The following is a 19089-nucleotide window of genomic DNA, read 5'->3' as shown; positions in this document are numbered from 1 at the left end:
GGCAATATACAAAAACCTGTAGGAGAACACTTCAACCTCCCTGGCCACACAATAGCAGATGTAAAGGTAGCCATCTTGCAGCAAAAAAACTTCAGGACCAGACTCCAAAGAGAAACTGCTGAGCTCCAGTTCATTTGCAAATTTGACACCATCAAATCAGGATTAAACAAAGACTTTGAATGGCTATCCAACTACAGAAGCAGTTTCTCCTCCCTTGGTGTTCACACCTCAACTGTTAGCAGAGCACCTCACCCTCCGTGATTGAACTAACCTCGTTATCTCCATACTGATTTATACCTGCCTCTGGAAATTTCCATTACTTGCATCTGAAGAAGTGAGATTCTTACCCACGAAAGCTTATGCTCCCAATACTTCTGTTAGTCTTAAAGGTGTCACAGGACCCTCTGTTGCTTTTTACAGATTCAGACTAACACGGCTACCCTTCTGAGGCTAGGTCTATACTACCCGCCTGAATCGGCGGGTAGAAATCAACCTCTCGGGGATCGATTTATCGCGTCCCATCGGGACACGACAATCGATCCCCGAATCGGCGCTCTTACTCCACCAGCGGAGGTGGTAGTAAGCGCCGCCGACAGAAAGCCGCAGAAGTCGATTTTGCCGCCGTCCTCACAACGGGGTAAGTTGGCTGCGATACGTCGAATTCAGCTACGCTATTCACGTAGCTGAATTTGCGTATCTTAAATCGACTCCCCCCTGTAGTGTAGATGTACCCTGATACATGTACTAGCTGTAAGCCGTTGGAGGAGAGCCAAAAGCACTGAGGAGAAAAGCATTTGGGGGTGAGTAAGTTTATATGAGGTTTATTCATTATTATTTGCATCACTAAACTAGGGATTTTGCAAGCATATAATTCACCAATAGGGTGAAATCCTGGCCCTGCTTAAGTCAATGGAGCAGCTACTATTGACTTCAATAGGGCCAGGGAATAAAGGGGATGCAAGATTACATTTCTCACCATTCTGTAAATTTGTAAAAGCCAAGAACAATATCAATACTATAGGTATTCACAAAAATTCTTCAAGATTTCTACTGTCTAGACAAATAGTTGGTCAAACTACTCTTATGAATATTATTTGTTACAACTTAGCCCATTTTCTGGTTTGCATGAATGTTTTTCAAATGCATTAATTATTCATGAGTGTTGAACACTTTTGGGGAACAATTTTCAGAGAATGGCTTGTTTGTGAACTGCTCCCTTTAGAGTATTCACTGTGTTGTGTGGTGGATCACCAAAGTCACATGCTATTGTATTCATGCACTGGCTGGGTGACTGCAACATTAAACAAGAGATAATGAGTAGCAAATGGCTAATAATGAATAACTAATTTCCAACCCAAATTTTGTGATGAAAACCCATACATGCAACTTTTGGGATTGGCAAACGTATTCATGAATGCCCAGCGGCTGTCTGAATACTCACAAATAATGAATAATATGCCCCACAAATCTCAGAGATCTGAACTTGGCACTTCTATTTGCCAAAATATTTGTGAATCAATTTTTTGTTTGTTTGTTTTCTGTTACCATTTGCCAGCTCTGCAAACAAAAGATGTTCCCTGATGCAGATATTATATTTGTTTTATTCATTATTTGTATTGGGACACTACTTAAAAGCCCCAACTAGGGGTCAGGACCCTATTGTAATTGGCATTTATAATGAAAACCTGCTCCAGAGAGTTTTGTTTACACATTCAAACTCCGCCCACATGCAGGCATGTGTCCACATTAGCCTTTAGGTTTCCTTTCTATGGTGTACAATTTGTACCACAATTTGCATGTAAAATATCACTGAAAAGATACATACCATCCACTCACGTTTTTTTTTTTAAATGAATCATTCCCTATGTTTAGAAATTTATTAAATGTAGTGGATGAAAGTAAGCCAATTTATTCAGTCCTGCTAAAGTAAAAAGGTTGTTTTTTTTTTTAATGAAAATCAGTTCTCTGATCAAAATATAAGATTGATCTCTTTTTAAAGAATAGAATAAAATATGTTACATTTTGATTTCCTATAAAATATTTTGCAATGGATTTATATACTTAATTTACTTGTAATGGCTTAACAGTTTTGCTCTTCCTTCTGGCTCTCAACTTTATGGCAGGTTTCATTTTGTAATTATGATCCTACACTTGACATTAAAAGTAAATCACCATGTAGAGCAGTTAACTTTACTGATGTCATCATTATATATAAAAAGTCAAAAACAAACACATTATTTTAATTACTCTTTAAGCACTCTATATCTTTCACACGCTGGTATTAAAGTAGGTTGTTGGATGGGTACCCACACTATTTTATTTGTTGCTGTCGTTTTTATTTTGTAGTACAAAGCAGTAGTATAGCTAACCAAACAACAGGAGAATGTTTATTCTGAATACAGTCTTGGTATTTCAAAAGCTATTTACATGTGATGCAAGTTGAGAATACGAGTTCACAAAGCTGATTAATGCTTCTAAAACTGTGGAAAATATTATTTATATGAAACCTCTTAGATTAATTACATTGCTTGTTGTTGTTTTCTTTTTATAAAGACCAAATTGTGCTAGCACAGTCATTCCTCTTCTATCCTTTAAAAAAGTATCTATGCTTCCCCAATGGACTGAATTGTATCAGTAATTATTATTAGAAAGACAGCAAAACATTGTTCTCTGAATTATTTCTGACTGGTCCATCAAATACCACATTGACAAGGCAATAACAATTCTGAAGGCTGTGTTAGAGCAATAACAAAACTATAATACTTACATTTGCACATGTGGGGGCTGAAAGCGTCCCTGGTTAATGTTGTAGAACGTGAACGCCTGTGTGGGGTTTGAGCTGTACTCATCCACTTCAATTATGAGTCTACTGTGTTGATGCCTTCTAGCGGCCATAATGTGCGACTGGGCGAAAGCCATGCTTACGCTGTGTAGTACAGCTTTTTCAGATAATCATCTGTGCTATCTTTCTACATCGACAGAAGAAGACCATGTCGTCTCCTTACCTCATCAACGTGCTCCCCTTCTGAAACCTAAAAGCAGATTGAAGAGATGGAGCATAACTGTTTGACAGTTAATCTGTTTTGGGTTTGCTCTATTTAATGTCAGATGAAGATTTAAAGGGTGTGGGGGAACACTTACAGCTCAAAGAACTCATTACAAACCTTTCCAACTCAGTAATTTGATGAATATATTGTAGTCTGAATTTGGAGGGGAGGGACACTTGCAAAAGAACACATGGCGCAACCTGTTCAAATAGTTAAGGCTTTTAAACACAAATCTAGCACCATGCAGTATCGGTATGTCAATTTTAAGGTTTTGTCAACACAATTATTTACTCCCCCCGCCATTGTATTACTGAATATTTATATCATAGCCCTTCAAAAATGTTCAATTGACTGTCTCTGAATGACTAAAGTGCAAACACATTTTTAAGTTCATTAAAAAGCACCAGTTTAAGACCTGTTTTTTCAGTAGTGCTGTGGCATTCATGAAAGGTATGTGTTGTCAAGTGATGCTCCCTTGAGACTAAGAAACAGGTATCAAAATGGGTTTCCCATTCAAATTTTATTATATTCTGCCTGGCTTTGTAATAATTTCTAAAGAGCCTCCTAGTGCAGATATGAAAGCTCAAAGTGCTACTGCTCCACCTATCACACCTCATATCCTACTGTGAGGTAGTTTAGGCCCAAAATAGAGAATTCATTGGAAAATGGGGGGTTTCACAGCCTTATACCAATAAAAATGTTTTCATTAAGTTTTAAAAAGAAAATCAATTGAAACCATTTTGGATACTCCTCACATTGTATCCAACCCTAAAACAACAGCAGTGATTGTTTGGGAAGTGAAACTGACTGACTGAAATGCTAAAAGTAACCACTGAAAATAGCAGAAAGTAAATTAGATTAGATTTTTGTCCGTTCCCCTCCCCCCCCACCTCCCAGTTTTAATAAACTATTTCATTATTGGCAATAAAAGTAAGGCTCTTTTATGAGATTTAGTTTTTGTTTACTTATTGAAAAAATGCTTTGCTTCAAAAGAACTAATTTTACAAATATTCACATTAGAAGATAGTTACTCACTGAATATATACAGTCTCTGGGCAGTGGTACTGGAAGTATCTCACAGACATGGTCAATGTATCTCAGTTCCACTCTGATGGGACCACCTCCAAACATGATGGGAATGCAGTTCATGGTCTGTAATCACTCAGTCCTTTGCCTAGCTATTAAGACTGGGTGCCAAATCTGGTATTAGTTTTTGTAAGTTGGAAGTTTGTTTTCTGTGAAACTGGGATGAAACCTCTAGTTCATTTCATTACATGGCTGTAAAATAATGACAACTTGCTGTCATTACCAACCTACAGGGACATAGCCTGAGAATTTAAGAAAAGAGCATATTTCTTCTTGACTCCACTAGAAATGCGTGGTAAGGAAATAGTAGAAAAGCAGCCAAGGAAATTTTGGATTTTAAACACTCTCTGATGCTGTGTGCCTGCTATGGAGCAGGCTGCAGAATGGAAGTGTTTGAAAGCAGCAGGAGGGAAGAGAGAAATGAGCCTTGTAAAAATAATAGAGTACAAATCTTTGCCCTTAAGAAATAAGGCCTGATCTACACTTAAAATTTAGGTTGACATAGCTACATTGCCCAAGAAAAGGAAAAATCCACATGCCTGAGCGCCATAGCTATGCTGACCGAACTCCTAGTGTAGATGCAACGAGATCAATGGATGAATGCTCCTGTCACTGTAGGCTGTGTCTACACTATGTGGTTATGGCAGCACAGCTATGCCAGTATAGTCCCAGTAGTATAGACAAGCCCTAAAAGATTAAAATGGCAGATATGAGGTCTTGCCCTAGAAGCATTGTGTGCAAAATGGTGCATTTTCAAAGATGTTCATACGGACCATGTATGTCAAAGTCAGAGATTTTATATTGGACCAGCTGCTCTGAATAAACACACATCTGTTTGAAGTAAACTAATATAAATGGTGATTTTTAGAATTAAATTCAGCACAGTTAGTAATTTGCAATTCTAAAGTGTCTACAAAAGGGTCTTGCAATACTTTATAAAGCATTAAGTTTCAACAACACCCTGGTGAAGTGTGTAAACATTTTCCCTATTTTACAAATGGCTAACCCAAGGTTACAGTGAGGCTGAGACAAATATTTTCAAAATTCGGAGCCTAAAGTTGGGCTCTTAAATCTATATTTAAGCACCTGCCTGATCCTGAAAATTTCTGAGCATTCAAAAGCTCCACTGACCTCAGTGAGAGCTGCTGGGTGCTCAGAACTTTTGAAAATATGGCTAAATAGGCTTAATTTAGGCTCCTAGTTTTGAAAGTCCTGGCCTGAATGATGTACCTAAGATCACATAGAGAATCATTGGCAGAACCAGTCCTAGAAACCAGGAATCCTCATTCTGAGTTAGATGCTCTAACTACTTCCTCCTCACTGGACAAGGTGGACAATAGCACTTGCTGACTCCACTAACATTAGCTGCTTTTAGTAGAATTCATTACACTTTGTTCCCAAACACTGAGAAAAGTGTACCAAATATACTGCTCTGATGGCACTTACTGTAGAAGGGTTTTCATAAGTGAGGATCCAGTGTCCTCACACATGGGAAAGCCTATGAATCACAGCACTAAGCCAGCCTGCATGGATGCTAGCCAGAGACACTCAGCATGATGGTCACCTTGTAAACAGGCAGAAAATTAGAAGCCAGCATGTCTCACTTGAGAAGAAAAAATTGTGTTATCATTGCACTACTGAGCCCTCTACCAAGTGACAGCCATACAATGTCCACCCTGGAGACACACACAAATTGTCCAGGATAGGAAAGGGAACCAAAAAGCTGGATCTTACCCTAAAAATAAAATAGCTAGCAATCACATGAACAACTAGTCCTAAACAGAAATCAGAATAATATAACCACAGTACATAACTAACGATATTAATTCAACAGATGAAGCTACTGTCAGCAACATACACAAATGTCTTTGATCCTTACCTTTCACTCTCTTGATGCCTTGCTGAATAAGTGGCTGGCTGGCTGGCTGGCTAACATTCTTGGTGACTGATAGAACAAGCTGTCTCCCTCTAGCCTGACTGCTATCCAAACTGACACTAGTCACTCCCCTTTATTTTCCTTTACAACATTCCTTAAGATTTTTTAAAAATAATTTGAATTTTCCCCCATAACCCAAAACAGGGTGTGACATGCAGTTGGAAAATAATTACCTGCAGCTGTACCATGTAAGTTTTAAAATCACATGGCCAACACTACCAACATACAGCACTAAGAATCAAATCCCCACAGCAACAACATGCTAACCACTCTCTTCCCCCAGACTTATGGAGCTATGGGATGGCTGCCAGGGAGATTCAGAGAAATGTAAAAAAGGTTTCATTAATATGAATATTAAAATAAAAATCACAATCTCGGATGTTAGTTCTTTTTCAATCTCCAACATTTATGATTCTATTAAATGATCTATCCATCTTCTTACCAGTGTAGGAATGTTCTCTGTATAGTTATTTTTCTAGGACTTTATCCAGTTTACTTTTAAATGTCCCCAAAAGTCTGATCCAAAACCACTGTACTAGATGGATGTCTTCCCACTACCTTCAATAGGAATTCCACCACTTCCACTGGGAGATTATTCTGCAATGGGGCTACTCATCTACTTGAAATTAGGCACATGCTTAAATCCCCCTGCTGAACTGGGGCCTTAAAGAACTCATTGTATGGAGTTTTCCTGATTTTTTTTTCAGCCCTAAAATTTTCCTTTCTTAATGTCACCCCAATGTTCTCTTGTATAGGTACCAAACAAAATAATTCCAGTCCATCTTTTGCGTGAGTTATCTTGCCTTTGTTTAATTTAACCTCTTTCTCCTTCACTTTTTCCATTGCAAACCAACATTTCACTTTAATCTCCCTTCCCCCATCCCCACTGTGATTCTGGTTCTGCCTTTTGTTCTTCCTCCAATTCCTATCTTTCCCTGTACATTGTTCCTCAACTAACTTACTCCATTCTCTGTGCTACAGTCTCCACTAACACCTATTTTTTGTCAGTCCCACGGCAAACATCTATTTTAAGGCTTTCTCATAACCTTCCCAGCTACTGGACAAGAGCCTGGATCCAAATCCACCATGGCTCAAGTACAGTAGTTGTCATCTTAAATAATACTTAGGTTGTTAAAATAAAATAATATAAGCAGAGGATAGAAATTAAGAAGTAAAAGTGTGACGAAGAGATGTATTGTGAGATGAGCTTTGCAAATAGATGAAAAGTCAATGAGGCAGAGAAACATATGATGGCTATTCCAGATCATAAGAGCTGCAGAGAAACAGTTGCAGCTCTTGCACCGACAGTAGTGAGATAATGTGAAGAGCAAGAGAGACAAGGCCGGTGGTAGATGAGTGGAAACAGTGTAGACAGAGAGAAGATATGTGAGGTAGGCTAGAGTTTGTTCATGGAGAGTCTGAAGAACTGGGAACTGGAGATGCAATTGAGAAAGAAAGTGCAGTAGCAAACTGAGAGGCGATTAAGGCATTTCCAGGCAGCTTTAAAATAGTGAAGCCCACATTTTTCAGGGAAAGAGGTGCTTAGAAAAACAATAATTCCCTTAAAGAAGTACCTGAGAGTTTGTGATAGCTAGTACAGTCATACAGTGTGGCTACTTATGGTGCAAATACATCTTTGATGGAATAAATAAACTCAATAGTGCTTGGTGGAGAGTTCAAATCTTCCTCTGCACTGCAGGCAAAACTGCTCTCATTGAGTTTCTGTCTCAGGAATAGAAGCAAGTTACTTTAGATGCGGAGGCAAAAACCTTATTTTTTTAAAAATCCAGTGCCACAGAGTGTTCTACAGTAAGGGTACCAACTATCACAGTAACACTACTGTAAGATATAGCATTTGGATCCATTATTACAAAATACTCTAGTATGTTTTTGTTTTAAACAAGGGATGGGTTGATGGAGGTAGGCCAGCATTAAAGGAATCTAGTGCTATCAGTAAAGAAACAATTATTTAATGTAATGTGGGAAATGGACTGGATACTCTAATCAGTTTTCTCTCTAACTTACAATGTTTACATAATCCTGACAAAAACTGGTAAATAGGATCATTTTGCTGCTCTCAGTTCTGCCACCAGGAACTGGATAGATTTCTTCTAGAAGAAAGTTTGCAATTAAAAACTGTTTCAAAGGAATATGTTATTTTTTTGTTTGTTTGTTTGTTTGCTAAGGCAAATAATGACAAAAATGCTGGCAAATCACAACTACTGAACAGTCTCTTCTGGTTGGTTTGAATTTACCTTAAAATGAGAGCTCAAATGTTCTCAACCTATTTATGGACTTTAAAACAAAGGTAGCACGATTAAATGGCAATTAGACGCTGGTAGCTATTGAGGCTGATCATGTACAAATGTACTTCTGGAACCATTAGGCCTCAAGTGCTCCCTGTGAGCCAGTAGTTTGTTGTATAAATGCATATTTAGGGAACTTTTTAAAATGTACATTTTCTGAACTATGACTATAATGTGTAGCACTAAAATATGCACTTAAAAGTCTACTCTTCCCAATGTAAATGCGTTATGTACCTGCCATTAGTGTCAATGACAGTTAAGAAAGCATGCTGAAAGGAGAATAGATTCCTTGGGGATATTTAAGTTATAATCTGTAGTGTCATTTAAGGTGTTTTCCTCCCCCCTGCAAGCTCCCCAAAGACTTCTATGTTATGAATTAGTGATCTAAAAGTTCTATTTAGAAACCTAACCCCGTTTTAGGTACAGAAGCACTACATTAAATGGCACCATTAACTTTTTAAGATGTCAGCTTAGTGCTGCTGAAAGGTGCCAGGGTGACAGCAGACTGAAGTCCTCTGCAAGCTTCCCTGAACCACCTTTGTTTCTCAAGCCTGCCTTTGAGAGGCCTGTTCTTGAGGGTAAGAAGGGTAGTTCGGACACCATTCCCATTCATTCTATGACCTCGTTGCTGTAACTGCTAAGAAGGGTGCTAATTATGGTGATTTTTTGTAACATGGATACCTCTCCACTGGGAATGCCACTGAGCAGTCATGAGATGGCACAAAAGTTTTATAGTGTAAAAATTTAGAAATTGCTCTCATCACAGGTTTCACAGTCCTCAATTCTCAATCAGAGCATATACCTTAGGATATAACTGTAGCTATACTGGCTTAACCCTGTGGTGCAGATGCGGTGTACACCAACAGAAGGGGTGCAGATACACCCTCTCCCCAAGCTATGGTAGCTAGGTCGACAGAAGCTTTCTTCCACTGACCTAACTCTATCTATACTGGGGGCTAGGTTGACATAGCTACATCACTCAGAGGTGTGGATTCTTTTACTCCCCTGAGCAACACAGCTATGTCAACCTAAATTTTAATTGTAGGCCAGGCCTTAGACTCAAAGTCCTTTGCTTCAGGAGGATGTCTAACTGAAATAGATCTCTAGCATCCTTCTTTTTAAACGTCACTTCTCACTGGAGGATTTTGATCAATTTGTTGGCATGATGTCATCCTCATGATCTAACAGGACTTACCATCTCATCAAGCCCATCATTTGTTTCCACAGATCTGAACTGCTTTGAGTAATGTCTGATTTGTAATGTGGAATAATGTGCTTTGGTGACTCAGTGAGACCTCTTTATTTCACTTTAACTGAAACTATATCAACTGTTTTTTAAAAATTCAAATTCTTGTCCCCTTACTTAAAACAAACAAAAAAACCCCAATATTGTCTTGCTCCTTATAACTACCTGTCATATACTGCATAGAAAAATCCTTTACTGAAATTAATTTTCTTCAAATTAGTTTTCCTCCACTGATCACACGTACAAGTAAGTTACTGAACATGTTATTGTTATTATTTTAGTTTTAAAGAGCACTGAAGCAGTTGTTGGGTGAAACTGTCACAAAAAAAGATTATATGGATATTGTAAATAGATATAAAAGGAGGAAATAAGATACATTAAAGTCTGTCTCCTTTTTAAACTATGCCTCCTTGCCCACTTCTGCTGAATTTCATCAATGGAAATGTTTTACTTATGGTATGCCACAATTCTGGACAGTCCTGTGGACAGACAGGCACACAAGGAAAGAAGATGAATGCAGTGAGAATACACTGAATATTAAAATACTTCACCTAAGTAATCTAATAGCTATACTGATTTAATACGTTTACCGTTCAAAAACCTTTTAGTATGTATCATTTTGAATTATGACTACATGATGGCACTTTCTAATTTTCTTATTCCAACACCCGCAAAATAGTAGTGCTTGTTCTTCATTTTATAAAAAATTGTTTCATTTTTAAATTATTAACAGTACAACTTACTGGATCATGTCCTGGGATACTTGCTCACTTATTCTTTTCATTCTAAAATACAAATGCAGCACAATAATACTTCTATTTTCACTTCAGACCCTGAAGAGGCTCTATTTTACAATACATCATGCGCACCCAGTATATCTTGGAGATAAGAATATTACAGTGTTTGCATATACCAATGTACTGAGCAAAGAGAAGATATTTATTGAGACTAAATAAATTATTATAATCCTACATTAGATCTTGACTATATGTATCCAACATATCATACTTGAGTAAAGTATTAAAGTGGCCACATTTTCTTACCGTATAAACCAAGTCCTCTTTCAGAAAAATAAACAGTTTTGGTTTAAGGTTATTTATATTAATCCTAAAATAAATTAGAGGTAGCTAATCTACGTAAGTAAGTCTAGTCAAGAAAATTTTATATACATACATAAAAGCTGCAAAGCTCTTCCATTACTCTTAAGAATCTCCTTTTCCTCTCCTAATGTTCATCAAACTTCATATTATTACTGGAAGTTAAGGATACGCATTAAAGAAAAATGATAAACCAAGTCAATACTCAGTTTAAGGAAAAAATAACTGTAAATGTATAAAAGCCATGAAAGCAAGTTAGTGCTGTAATTATTTAATTCTACACTTCACTCTGAAATTTGGGTTTGTCATTTTATCCAGCAACTAAGGTATGTTTAAAAAACAAAATATTTTATATTTGAGAAATTTACAAGTAAGTATTAAAACATACATGCAACAAACTAGTACTTGGAGTGTCTGGTTTAACCTCACAATTGAAAAATTCTGTTCTCAGCCATCCTTCGATAGTTTTCATCCAGCCACTGCATCATGTGGGTTATGTTCTGCGGACAATTGGCCAAATCCTGGCCTCTGAACATACATATAGGCAATTCCCAATGGGCCAAACCCTGTTTGCCTTATTCACACAAGTAACACAACTGACGTCAGTGGGACTATTTACAAGAGTAAAGAAAGCAGAACTTGTCCCACTAAGTTGTGCACACATATCTCAGGGTAGAATATGGCACCCATTAGCCATTGAAGAGACATTATCTGGTAGTTTCGCCTATCTCCCTCACACTAAAATTAAGGTGGGAGTGTTACAAAGCCTAATATTAATAGAAATGCTATAATTTTTAAATCTTCAGTTAAATTTGTTTGAATTTAAGCATTCAAATTCGGTGTTGACAACCCAGACACTGCAGCATTATGTTAGTGCAAGAAAATTAGAAAGTAAAACTTACCAGTCTATTTCTGTTGCTCAAAGTGAGTGAAATGCAAAAAAGTAAGAACAAAGTTTAAAATGGGGAAAAGTAAAGTATAATTTTAAAATGCACAGGTTAATAACCTAAGGTGCTGGCAGTATTTTTTTTTAAATGATCTAAAATGAATCAACAATGCTTTTTTAAAACATAACATTTCTCTGTACTGATAGGTAAAAGATAAGACTGTATTGAAGATAAAGCACACTGCCCTTTCAACCATTGAGCCAGGTCATCCCCTCCAGTGGTAAAATCTTTGGAAGGAGGAAATCTCCACAGAGATCCTCTCATATCATCCCTATTAGGAGTGAAAAGGCTGGGGTAGCAGGATATGCCTGTAGAAAAAGTCACAGGATCAGCCCCAAACCTGTCAGATCTCCAGGGATCTGCTGGAAGCCACAGCCATCTGTACAAAGACCCTGCATTTACATGGGAGCTGCACTACAGGACTTGTATCCGGGAAAATATATTACGGGCTCAGACCATGTTATCTTCTCCAGGTAGCCTACTTGGGCTGGACAAAATGTGTATCAGCTTCTGGGCTCCCTCCCCTCTGAACAAACTCCAGATTCACATGGTGCCCTCCATAAGGGCCACGGGAGAGGGGAGGATGCAGAGGCAGCTGAGCCCTCTTGCCTTCCATGTCAGAGAGGGGAGAGCTGTGCAAGGAGGAAACCCTCAGTGCATGCCTCTCAGGAAGCTGAACTGGGGCACTGATTTCTAATCCTAATACACAAGTGTTATAAAATGAAGCTGAAATTTAGGTGGCTGTTTTGTATATTCCTTATGTACCAACATGGTTGAGTAGGGATCCAATCCCACAACCCCTTCCTCAAGTGAGGAATGACAAGTCCCACTGAAGTTAATGGGGCTACTCATGTAAGAAAGGCCTCTCAAGATCAGGTGCTATATATAAGTCAGAGAAAAGAATTTGTTAGTTTATGGCTGTAGAACCAGTAAGTAGAACTTGTGTGTTTGGGCATCCACTGAACTCACTGGTATTATTATTATTTACTATGTTTATTACAGCACTACCTAGGAACCAACCCAGATCAGGGCCTCATTGTGCTAGGCACTGTACAAACATAGAGCAGTAAACAGTCCCTTCCCCAAAAAGCTTAGTCGGCAATGCCACATTAGTTCCTTTACTTGGGTGGGGGGAAAGGTGAGTGGTTTGGAAGGGATTAGCTGTTACACAGACAACATGGGAAGGGAGAGGGGTTATAGGGACAGAGCAGGTGAGAAGAAGGAAGGGATGGAAGGTAAGATGGGAAGGCATGGAGTAACACTGAGGTGAAGCAACTGGAGGAGGTTGGACCAAACAGCCAATCATCACAGAGCAGAGAAAATCCTGTCAAAACTGTAGAAAATATCAGTGTCCGTTGACCCCTGCTTCTGCTGCTGCTCTGCTGGATTCAGTCTCTAGCTGAATAGTAAGACTTTCATTGACCTTAAGAGGAGTTGGACTAGGTCTGTAGAGAAGGAACTGGGGTAGGAGGGCAGGAAGAAAAAATTCTGAAGAAAAAGGAGCTTTTAAAAATATATTTATGCCATTGATAGTATCCTTGTTATTAATAACAATTAATTCATAAGCTAAAAAAATACAAGACAAGCTTCAATCAGAGCAAATATTTACAGTTGAACTATACAGACCCATACCCCTGAAAATAGGCATTTTTAATGGAAATCCTGACCCATCCGTGCCATATTGATTCTAATAAGTACCTATGTAACTAAATACAATAGAGTATGTTGAAAGAACATTAAGAGCCCAATCCTGTTCCCAGTGAAGCCATTTAATTCAGTAACTGAATGGGGAAATTAAGCATTTTACATGTAGTCAGTATAATGAATCCACTCCAGATTAGCTGTGACTGGAAGTGACATAGCGAGGGTTAGTTGGTAGTACTAACATAACTCCTGGTAACATATCACATCTGGCACGTTTGTTGGCAATTTCAACAAGGAGGGCAAGGAGTGAATAGACATAAAGAGTAAACTCCTTTAACCCTCTAAAGTGGTCCCCGCAGCATCAGTTGGATATTAATTAGCAGAACAGTTCTGCTACTGTCCACACTGTATCTGTTCTACACAGAAACAGCTGCAGGACTCCATTTCCACTCTTATCGCCTTTCACAAGCAGTAAATTCACAATTATTTTACCTGGAAGAACGTTAGATCCAAAGCATGGGCTTTTGACGGGGGAATAAAGAGGAGAAAATGAACTTTGAGAACTCCTTCTCCTACATGAGCAAAAAAATGCTTAACATTTCTGATAGACATAATCCAGAATATTGAGGGTTAACATAAGAACTCCATATCAAATTCAGAGATAATGCGTGGGGTGGTGCAAGATCACCTTGTACTCAGTCAGACACCCTTACACCCAACTCTATTAATGTGTGCACTCCATTCAGAGTCTAACAGTGTAAGGTCCAGAACATGGAAGTAGCCCTCATCCTACTTTAAAATAATCACGTTCTGTCTCATCCAGTTCAGACTCCTTTATGTCAATACAATACATGTAAGGGAGTCTCACTTACGCTACCTTACATATTGCCTCTGAATTTGGCCCTTCACCCTTAGCTTCTGTCAAAGCGAGGTCTGGAAAATGGACTTTATGGATTTCTTTTTTATTATTATTGCTAATAACTTGGATGAAAATTGTTATTAATGTTCTGAGTATTAAAATTCTCACTATACACTATTTTTCTTTGTTCACTAATTATTGTTTTGTTTGTTTGGAAACAGGACCTGTTTTGATAAATGGAATATAGTTTTTCTTTGTTTTACTATTTATTATTGATTCATCTGTCTGAAAACAAAAACTGTTTTGATAAACGGATTAAATAGTAATCTGGTATCATAGGGTTTAATCCTTTTCCCGTATAATTCAATGGCTAAATTCCTATTGACTTCAGTGTTGCAGAACTGTGCTCATACTGACTTCTTCACATGACTCCGTATCTTCTACTGAAATACGAGGGCCAAATCCAGTGGAACTACACAGGTAAGTCCGATTTGGAATCCAGATCCCAATTCTGTTCCCAATGATTTCCACAGGAGTAGGAGCAGACAATTATTTTGTGACATTTGAGAGAACCTCCTCAGTGAATCACAACAGATATTCTTACAAAACCACACTGTTAAGGGAACTATTTCTCTCAAGAGGCTGAAGCGTCAAAAAAGGTGGTGTGCTTTCAGATCTCTAGCCCCCTTTGTACTGATACCAATAGCTCCCACACTGAACATGCAGAGTTAAATAAAAAGCACAACCTGCGTAAATAAGACTAGAGTGTCAACTTTATACACGTATTTGCATTTTCATATGTTTACAAGCTAACACCATTTCAAATATTTTTAAAATCCCAGCTTAATGGAAGGTTCTAAAACATGTATTATAGATTTGCTCTAATCTATCAAGCACATTTGTATATCTTGGAAATGAGCGTTTTTCTATGTGTGAACTCATACAGGCATTTTTTAAAATGTTTATTCTACTTCTAATAAAACCTAACGAGGGAATGGTGTATGTGTGTATAATGTACATTCACAGAAAGATAAAAACTATAAGGGTGCTCAATCAAGATTTTCTTCCCTCTGAGATAAATCACAACAGCAAAGCCAGATCATACCAAATAAATCCATGGCTGAATTACAGCATAAGTAATGTGTGTCCATCAATTAATGCATTTATAATATATAGTGTATCTCCTAAATATAAGAATGCCAAGAAAAGCCATATGTAAAATAACAATTCAAAAAGTATTATGCATGCAACACACTGCCAGTGTGTCTGGCACCATGAAACACAGTTTATTATTCATGGGTCTTATTACATGCTAGTACTCCACTGCAGGATATAACGGCCCCTTAAATACTTGTCTCAAAAGATATAGTCTTCTCATAGGGGTCAAAAGCCTATTTTGGGTACATAAATTTAGAATACAAACTTGTATTTAAAATACATAGTAAAATCCTTTGGAAATATTGTTAGTATGTGTCAGCAGTAGCCACTTTCATAGTTTAATAATCTTGATTAGTTATTGATTTATCCAGAATACCAAAAACAATTTTAGACCATATTATAAATTAATCACTTGTTACATTTATTTAACTTTTACTGAGGTTGGAAAAGAATATTAATAGTATAATCATTAGCAGACCCTTTTTAACTATGGCATAGTGAAGACAGGATTGTGTATAGCGAGTGCATCTTCAACTATTGATCTTCTTGTCAAGCAGTGATGGAATGTTTTAAACCTTAGGAGTTAGTCCGATTTATTTAAATCAATGTTTTATTTTCCTGATTTAATTTTATATATAATGTACACATACACCATGTCTTATAGTGACTATACTATATTCAGTAAATAAAGGTTATTTACAACTGCAACAGATAAAATACAATTATTAATAAAGCCACAAGTTAAAAGTAGCTAAACATCCAAATCTCCAAATGTCCATTTTTTCTGTCTCCCCCCCCATAAAAGAATATAACGTATAAGATTGTATACCAAACCACAACAGTCTAACAGTCTAATAGATGATACCAGAAACAGCCTAATTTCCTAAAAACTTATAGAACAGTTTCCTGCTGGAACAAAACTTTGGAAGGTCACTAAGCCTCTCCCACCACAAAGGAAGCAATTCAACCTCCACCACCCCTTCGTTTTGCCACTCAAGGGTGAGGGCACAAACAAAGTGGCAGTGGTATGAAATCTGGGGATTTCTGCAACGGGAGGCTCTTGATATTTGAAGATGGGGTGAAGAAAATGACACTAAAAGCCCCCCCCCCCCCCCCCCCCCCCCGCACAGCGAGGTCCAGCCCCACCCCAGTGTCTCTGGCTCCAGAGGAGAGGTGGTGCAATGCCCAGGCTGCCCTGAGGAGCCTCCACGGGAACTCTGCAAACAAAGTAACTTCCAAGGTGACATTAGGAGACTGGAGCACAGGTGGGAAGGGCTCCTCTCAACCCCTCTGGCTACAAGAGAGCGAGCGAGCCCTTCTCAGCACGCAGAGTGCCAGTCCTTACCTTCAGCCAGCCCCTTCCACCAGCCCAGCAGAGCCAAGCATCAGCAGAGCCGCGCTGAGGCAGGGGAAGGGGAGCCGAGCCGAGAGGATTGCAGCTGCTTTCCCTCCTCTTCTTCCTCCTCCTCTCCCGGGCCGGGAAGCGCCGAGCAGCCCTTTCCCCCCTGGCCGGCTGCCGTGCTGCCTCCTCCGGCTCTAGCTCTGGGGCAATTGTTTGTTTGTTTGTTTGTTTGAAGGGAGCCCGGAGCAGCCCACGGGGCAGCCTGGTTGGGAGAAGCCAGCCCCTGACGCGCTTGGGGGTGGGGAGGGGTTTGCGGGGGGGGGGGGGTTCCAGACGCTCGCGCGGCGGCGCACCGAGACCCCCCCACACACCCTGGCCCGGCTCCCCACCCCCGAAGGGAGATGAAGCCTTGGCGCCTGGCTGCCCCTGGCCACCCGCCTTGCACCAGGGGAAAGAGCGCTGCGGCGAACCACCCCCCCCTCCGCCCCAGCCGAGAGACACCCCCCCGCCGCCGCCCGCGTAGAGGGGGCTGCAAGGATCCGCCCCCGTCCCTGGAGGGGGAGCCCCCGGAGACTTACCCTCCCCGCCAGGGCTGCTGAGAAGACGCAGCATTTTTTATTATTATTTTGCAAGCCACCTTCTTTTCCGGCAGCCCAGGCTCCCCTCCCCCGCCTCCTTTGGGGGGCCGGGGATTCCCCCCTCCCTTCCCGCGCCGCCTCCCCGGCTGCTGGCTGCCCCCCGCGCCTGCCCGCCTCTCCCCGCTGCAGGGCCGGTGTGACTGGGGGGTGGCCACTGCTCGGCCCCTGCGCTCTGGACGGAGAGAGAGTCAGAGCCCCCTCCCTTCCCACCTGGTGTTGGGCGGTCCCCCGGGGATGAGATGGTTTGGGGCTCTCAGGGCGCCCCTCGCGCTGTCTGGTGGTGGTGGGAGTGCCCTGCATTAGGGGCCCCCACCCTTGGGCTGCTTTTGGTGATCACAGGAGCTGGGGAACCACCACCACCCCCAGCTCTGCCTGGCTGAGGGAAGAGGGTGCCCCAGCTCTGTGGCACTACTGGTTTAGGGGTGCCAGAAATGGGGAAGGGGAACCCCGTCTGTCCCAGTGCCCCTCTCTCTGGCTGGTTTGGGGGGGCCCTCTATTTTGTTGGGGACTTTCTCAGAAGTCCTGTCCCAGGCTGGGACTGTTTGAGCCCTGCTCCTCCCTGCCACTCTGTGCTGGGTGGTCCCTGGGCATTGACTAGGGCCAGGATTCCCACCCAACTCCATAAGAACGTCCATGCTGGGTGAGACCAATGGTCCATCTAGCCCAGAATCCTGTCTTCAGACTGTGGACAGTGCCAGGTGCTTCAGAGGGAATGAATAGAGGTCCCCATGCACACAGGCTCTTTGTGCTGATGACTTGACACTTATTCAAGACTAAAAAGTACCTGTTAGCAGCTCTGGCAAGAGCAAAAATATTCAGTGCTCCTATCATGACATTTTAAAAAAGGAAGAGGCATATGAACACTGGGGTTTTCCATGGTATCCTTGGCCAAAATTTCCCTCCTCTGCTGCGGTGAGCCAAGTAGAATAGTTGCTGTCTTTCCACCTTAGGGGTGACTATGTTTCAGTGGCGCTGCCTAAGAGGCACTTAGCAGTCCTTGGGGGGAAAGACGCTATACAAAATGTAAAATATTTATACAGCACCACTGAACAAGATGAGACAAGGTCTCTGCCCCAAACCAATTGTGACATAGCTTTCAAAAGTACTGAACATGCACAGCTCCTGCTAGTTTCAAAATCAGGCAAAGAAAACACTATGATATATTAATGATCCTATCATATGATATTATAACTAGAGAACATGAAAGTTAAATGAATACATAGAGGAGACACTAATTATAAACATATGAAGGGCTATGCTACACAATCTTCTAGTACAGGGGTTCTCAAACTGTGGGTCAGGACCCCTCAGGGTCACGAGGTTATTACATGGGGGGGGGGTGTCGCGAGCTGTCAGCCTCCACTCCAAACCCCACTTTGCCTCCAGCATTTATAATGGTGTTAAATAGGTAAAGAAGTATTTTTAATTTAAAGGGGGGGGGGGCGCACACAGAGGCTTGCTATATGAAAGGGGTCACCAGTACAAAAGTTTGAGAACCATTGTTCTAGTACAGGGGTTGGCAACCTTTGAGAAGTGGTGTGCCAAGTCTTCATTAATTTAAGGTTTCGCATGCCAGTAAAAGGTTTCGCATGCCAGACTGGCAGCGCGGGCGACAGACGGAACCGCAGACCGGTAGTGGGCTGAGCAGCTCATCCTGCTGCCGGTCTGGGGTTCCGTCTGCCGGCCCCTGCCAACCAGAGTCCCGGCCGCTGCCCCCGCTCAACCCGCTGCCAGCTTGGTTCCGTCCATCCAGGCTGGCAGTGGGCTGAGCCGGGCCGCTGGA

At 40.7% G+C, this 19089-nt stretch overlaps 1 protein-coding gene across 4 annotated transcripts in view; it reads right to left on the bottom strand.

Annotated features, from left to right (window-relative positions):
* Positions 1-17329, bottom strand: part of MPPED1 (metallophosphoesterase domain containing 1) — a 75745-nt gene extending 58416 nt beyond the window's left edge. The window contains exons 1-2 of one of the 4 annotated variants that reach the window (XM_034783568.1): positions 17247-17329; positions 2768-3032 (exon numbers count right to left, since the gene is read on the bottom strand). In XM_034783568.1, the coding sequence (XP_034639459.1) occupies positions 2768-2919 (152 nt within the window). In that variant the 5' untranslated portion in view covers positions 2920-3032; positions 17247-17329. Of the gene's footprint in view, positions 1-2767; positions 3033-8094; positions 8162-16671; positions 17101-17246 lie in introns of those variants that run through there. The other 3 variants (XM_034783563.1, XM_034783587.1, XM_034783578.1) reach the window with 3 other exon arrangements.
* Between the last annotated feature and the right edge of the window lie 1760 nt (positions 17330-19089).

The sequence above is a fragment of the Trachemys scripta genome, chromosome 1 (assembly GCF_013100865.1).
Source record: "Trachemys scripta elegans isolate TJP31775 chromosome 1, CAS_Tse_1.0, whole genome shotgun sequence".
Lineage (NCBI taxonomy): Eukaryota > Metazoa > Chordata > Testudines > Emydidae > Trachemys > Trachemys scripta.
This window is presented reverse-complemented; position numbering and strand designations above follow the sequence as displayed.